Raw genomic sequence first — 5,969 nt, forward strand, 5'->3', positions numbered from 1 at the left:
AAAGAGGAAAGAAGGGCTCAACAAGATCGTGACATTATGAAGGAGCCTGTAAAGGTGATGTCTTCGAACTCTAAATATTTTTGAAATTCGGAGAAAGCGGACGTGGTGTGAATGAGGCATGCAAGAGAATCGAAATCAAGTGAAGATGGTCCTAGCACCACAAATTGGTTAGGTGATGATTTTCCATTCAGGGACTAGGGAATTTGTTTTTAATCGAAGTCCATAATTTTCCAATCATTTTGGGTTGTAATTTCTTATTTATTGAATATAGTACTTTATGTAATTTCCAATTTATTGAATTTAGTATTTTATTTAAACTAAGAGTATATTTATTTAATTTAGTACTTTATCGAAATCTATCACCAAAAATTATTTTTTTTCGGATAATGACACATGACGTAACGAGAACGATTAAAAATCTTATCCGAAATTACAAATAAAATTATTTTGTATTATTTTATAAAATAAAAAATAATAATATTTTATTGCATATTGTCACGGGTATTCAGTTAGGGGTGGAGATGCAAAAAGTAATTACTATTCACTGGAGGGGATTCAGTAGGCAGTTGCCCTGGGGGCCTTCCTACATTATAAATTTATAAGTTCTCTTAGGATGAAGATGCAAAAGACAATTATTATTCATTAAAGGTAATTACTATTCACTGAAGGGATTCAATTGCCAATTACCATGGAGAGCCCTTACACGCTAAAATTGCTCTAAGAGTAACACACACCCAATGAGTCCCACACGACCGGGCCCCACAACGCAAATCTGAACGCAGTCACAAGTACCCATGGGCCATGACCCAACTGGTACTTCCCGGATCGAGGGTATTTTCGTCAATCCGGTACAGTAGGTGGTTACTCTGCCGACTGACAATTGATTCTTGTCTTCCTCGCCACTACTACTGTTAGCTGTCTGCTGATGCTCTCCATCGTTTTCTCTATTAAGCTTCACAGAGAGAGGAGAGAGAGGAGAGAGAGAGAGAGCGATTTAGAGTTCTTGAGAGAGAAAATGAGGGAGCCAGCGAGCGACGTGACGTCGGCGCCACCGCCGCCTCAGGGGTTACTGGAGAGGCTCAAGGATTACGGCCAAGAAGACGCCTTTGCCCTCTGGGACGAGCTCTCCCCCGACGAACGCCAGCTTCTCGTCAATGAAATCGAGGTCATTTTTTTTGCTCTGGATCTTTCTCTCTCTCTGGTTTTAATTTTCTCGGCAACCAAACAGTTAAGATTCTTAAAACAGAGCTCGGCATTGATGGAATTCTGGACCAGTAACGATAATTCAGCTGATTTTTCATAAATGTGTTTCATTTGAATGCCAATCTGGTACAGTTGATTTGATTGCATGGTAAATTTTTCTTGTGAATCGGTTGATTGACGCAACTTCCTTTACATTTTTTATCAGAGTTTGGATCTTTCGAGAATCGATCGGATCATACGGTGTTCGCTTCGATCTCACGGTCAGTATCCCCCCACGCACACAAAGGTCGTATAATTAGAGTATGATTAATAGTCCTGATGGATTTTGATGGTTTGGCAGGGCTGCCGACGGCGGCGATTGAGCCGGTGCCGGAGAGTAACGTGTCGTCGGTGGAGGAGCGAACGCTCGAAGACAGAGAGAGGTGGTGGAAGATGGGATTGAAGGCCATCTACGAGGGAAAGTTGGGTGTCCTACTTTTGTCCGGTGGACAGGTGAGGTCCAGTCATGTTTTGTAACTTTTATTACATATGTTTGCTTAATGTGGCATTGCTTGGCACTCATTGCTTTTGCTTAATGTTAAACTTTATACTGATTACTGCATCAAAAGAGAATTATTAGTTTAATGGTGCTTGTTTTTTTAAGTGGGGTGTTACATTTGGAACCTCTCTCTCCCCTTAAAATTATGACTTTCGGGTTGGAGTCGCTTTTCGGGGTTTTGTGTATGTAAAGATAACTTGATTACAGATAGGGTTTGTCCACTTAATGCTTAAAGCAAACTTTTTTAGTCCATAATGCACTTAATCATCCCCTCCTTCTCTCTCTCTAACTATTATTTGGCTATGATGTCGTTTTATGGAATTATAGGTAGTCTTACGAATAATGTCCCTCTCTCTTGTTGGTAGGATGTTATTTTCTAAATGTCCATGTGGGACAATAGTTGAGAGCACTTAGTAATGGAAAAAGCATTGGAATTTGGTTTTCCCCGTGAGTATTCATTGTTTACAGCAAAGTTGCTTTATAGGATTCCAAAATCTTTATTCTTTCTTTGTATTCTTTTTCTGGTTTTTGTTTTAAGGGGGGTGGGGATGTATGGTGCAAAGTGAAAATGTTTTACACTGTAGTTCATTCTCTGGTCACATTGGGAAGTGATATACCGACATGTTCGGGTTCCATATCTGGGTGAATGCTTTTAAAGAATTTGAGGCTCATGTCAGGGGCCCATCATTCTCAGCTTCCTGACTCACTTAATCTCATTTTAAGTGTTGTGTGCACAAGTCATAGTAACAGTAAACTACTCAAGCCTAGTAATTCTCTGGATAATAAACATCGTGGTAAAGGAAGCTATTAGAAATTTTCATTGTGACTAAAATGATTATGCCCATTTGACCATGTTTGCTGATTGAGGCTATGAAGTATGTGGTTGAGGCAACTCAGTCACGAATAAATCCGCTAAACTGTTTCCAGTTGGGCTGCTTCTGCACATTTTCTTCATAACTTATTGAGTTGTTTCAACCCTGCCCCATCAGTTTTTCAAGTATGTGTTTGGTAATTTTGCAGGGAACCCGGCTTGGAAGTTCAGACCCGAAAGGATGCTTCAGTGAGTAGTAGTCTTATCTTTCTTTTCATTCTTTACCTTATTTTAGAGAATTTTCTGTATCATACCTTTATGTTAACTTTTAGCTGAAATGTTTATCACCTGTGTAATAACTTTTGTACATATTTTAGACATTGGACTTCCATCTGGAAAGTCACTCTTTCAACTCCAAGCTGAGCGGATTTTGTGCGTCCAAAGACTAGCTGCTCAAGCTATAAATGAGGGTATGATTTATTTCTCTGTTTTTTCCTTTCCTCTCTCTCCAGTCCATAGGCTTGGTTACCAAACAATGTAGCTTCCTACCATAAATGAACCCCTAAGTCTTGGTGAAGGTGAAATTTTTTTCGTATGATAAGGCTAATAGCAGCTAAGCTGGCACTTTTATGGTTCATTGCAAGAGGTTCTTTATGGTCTTAAGTAATTTGGTTTTCATACTAATTGCTATATTATTCAGGTTCTGCTGCTCCACTGCAAATACACTGGTATATCCTGACCAGTCCATTTACTGATGAATCCACACGGAAATTTTTTGAAAGTCATAAATACTTTGGTCTCGAATCTGACCAGGTGAGAATTTTTCAGGTTCATTTTTCTTATATTTTGTTGATAATCTGGGATGCTTTTGCTTACTATGAAGGAAAACGTGTTTTTGCTTACTTTCCTTATGTTCAAACTTCCTTGATGCAGGTCACCTTCTTTCAGCAAGGTACCATACCTTGTGTTTCAAAGGATGGCAGATTTATCATGGAAACTCCATACAGAGTTAGACTTCTTTTTGAACTGTCGTTTGTTCGGAAACCTCATTTTGTTTTACCTCCTTTTTTTAAGGCTTTTTAGAATCACTTACTTACCTTAGGTATGCTTGGAATAGACCAATAGGAAAAAAATTTCATAAAAGATTGTGCTATACTGCCCATTTGACAGGCACTGTTTGCCCATTCCATAAAAGATTGTGATATACTGCCACCCTCAAAAAATAAAAAGGCCTATGATTAACACCAGTTTATTCTTCTAAGTCAGGTAGCTAAGGCTCCGGATGGGAATGGAGGAGTATATTCAGGTATTTTCCCATAAGATTTGGTTCAACATGTCAACTACTACTGCTGAGCTTAATTTCCTCAGTTTTCCTTAACTGCTGATAAGACATTCCTTAATGAATTGGACCCATACATTTTATCAGCTATAAAATCATCAAGATTATTAGAAGATATGGCTACAAGAGGAATTAAATATGTGGATTGCTATGGAGTTGACAATGCACTGGTGAGATTTCTTCCTTTCCGAATGGTGTCTGTAGTCTGCAAGGAGGAGAAAAAAGAGGGGGAGCAATTGAAATTCCATCTCTTCCATTATTTGGTTGGTCAAGGAAGAAAATACTCATCTTTTTCTCCTCTCAGTCCCACCTAAAGTGTCCACTGAAATAGATGATGCATGGTAGGGAGTTGGATAAAGGAACCAAACCTACCGAGATGTGATTTCAAATTTTTTTGGTTCTACATTAAACAAACAAAGAGGGAGAATAAAAATTCTTCGTCTATTTTCCACCAAAAGCTAAATCAACTGGAGTGTAAAATTGTTCTTTAAAAAAAAAAGAGTTGGAAGTTTTTCTTATTTTAGAGGTATAATGATTAGGTTATTGAAAGCAGGTTCGTGTAGCTGATCCAACGTTCTTGGGATATTTCATTGATAAAGGTGTTTCAGCCGCTGCAAAAGTTGTTCGTAAGGTAAGTGATAAGAATTTATCTCTCTCTCTCTCTCTCTCTCTCTCTTTGTGTGACACATACGCACATATTTACTTTTGCTCCTTCATCTTTTTGGAAGAATATACTTTTTTCTGCATAACTATTTTACTGATATATCAGTTTTACACATGAGTTCTGAAAGTTTGTATCATTCCATACATATTGAATTTTAGAACTATTATCATTTTGGGTTATTTGGGGTTTTTGTTACAGGCATACCCACAAGAAAAGGTTGGTGTGTTTGTACGTCGAGGAAAAGGGGGACCTCTAACTGTGGTTGAATACAGTGAGATGGACTCATCTCTGGCATCTGCAATCAATCAAGAAACTGGACGTCTTCGTTTTTGTTGGAGTAATGTAATGCTTATTGTTACCTCTGATCTACTATTTCTTTCTTTTGAAATAAATACTGTCTTGTAAATTCTATGCTTTCTTTAGTGGATTGAGGTCCAATTGCCTGAAGAAGAGAATTCATGTCCCTTTAGCTTATAGTTTCAATCATGAGTTATGACAGCTTCTTGCCACTTTGCATGTTTCAGGTGTGTTTGCACATGTTTACCCTGGATTTTCTAAACCAAGTGGCTAATGGCCTTGAGAAGGATAGCATGTCAGTCTCTCTCGATCTCTCTAATTGCCTTGCGTTTGGAATTTCTCATAGATAGTTTTGGCTATTCTAACAATAATATTGTAAACACGTGAATGCAGTTACCATCTTGCTGAGAAGAAAATTCCTTCGATCCATGGACAGTCAATGGGATTCAAACTAGAGCAATTCATATTTGATGCGTTTCCCTACGCTCCCTCAACTGCACTTTTTGAGGTAATTTCATTACCCCCTGCTTGTACTCTAATCCCCACTATTTCCTTTCTTGATGTTGCGGTGCTAAGGATTGCATTTGTTTGCCAAATATTCAGGTATTGCGTGAAGAAGAGTTTGCACCAGTAAAACATGCAAACGGGTCAAATTTTGACACTCCAGATAGTGCTAGGCTTCTTGTTCTCCGACTTCACACTCGTTGGGTAGTTGCTGCTGGCGGATTCTTAACACATTCAGTGCCTCTATATGCAACTGGTAGTTCATGCACTTTGCTTTGATTTGCATTCTAGCATGTGCATAAACGTATGGGAAGGAAACAAAAAAAATAAGGGAAAGTTGCATTGACACAATTGCTGTTGAATGCAGGTGTAGAGGTTTCACCTCTTTGTTCATACGGTGGAGAAAACCTCGAAGCTATTTGCCGCGGAAGAACCTTCCATGCCCCTTGCGAGATAACATTCTAATCAGTTGAAAGAATCGGTATTTTTCCCTTGATTTGTGCGGCTGTATTTTACTGAAAAACTAGAGTGTGAGTTAGGTCCTATATATTTGACTGTTTGTGATAATATTAGTGGGTGATTTGCAGTGTATAAAGTGAAGGTCTTTGGGATA

The 5,969-nt window shown here is 38.5% G+C and overlaps 1 protein-coding gene across 2 annotated transcripts; it reads left to right on the forward strand.

Annotated features, from left to right (window-relative positions):
* Positions 1-863: 863 nt before the first annotated feature.
* Positions 864-5,969, forward strand: LOC125476348 (UDP-N-acetylglucosamine diphosphorylase 1-like). Of its 2 annotated transcripts, XM_048582291.1 has the most exons (15): positions 867-1,165; positions 1,409-1,463; positions 1,544-1,695; positions 2,762-2,801; positions 2,930-3,022; positions 3,253-3,365; positions 3,486-3,560; positions 3,819-3,858; positions 3,979-4,061; positions 4,445-4,522; positions 4,754-4,897; positions 5,080-5,147; positions 5,246-5,360; positions 5,456-5,612; positions 5,724-5,969. In XM_048582291.1, exons 1-15 carry the CDS (start codon positions 926-928, stop codon positions 5,819-5,821), a joined length of 1,551 nt encoding a protein of 516 aa, XP_048438248.1. In that variant the 5' UTR covers positions 867-925; the 3' UTR covers positions 5,822-5,969. The 2 variants fall into 2 exon arrangements, with proteins under 2 accessions (XP_048438249.1, XP_048438248.1); XM_048582292.1 differs by lacking the exon at positions 2,930-3,022 and having other exon boundaries at positions 864-1,165.

Source organism: the organism of the source record quoted next, unplaced genomic scaffold (assembly GCF_019419815.1).
Source record: "Pyrus x bretschneideri cultivar Hongxiangsu unplaced genomic scaffold, Pyrus_bretschneideri_v1 Contig19, whole genome shotgun sequence".
Lineage (NCBI taxonomy): Eukaryota > Viridiplantae > Streptophyta > Magnoliopsida > Rosales > Rosaceae > Pyrus > Pyrus x bretschneideri.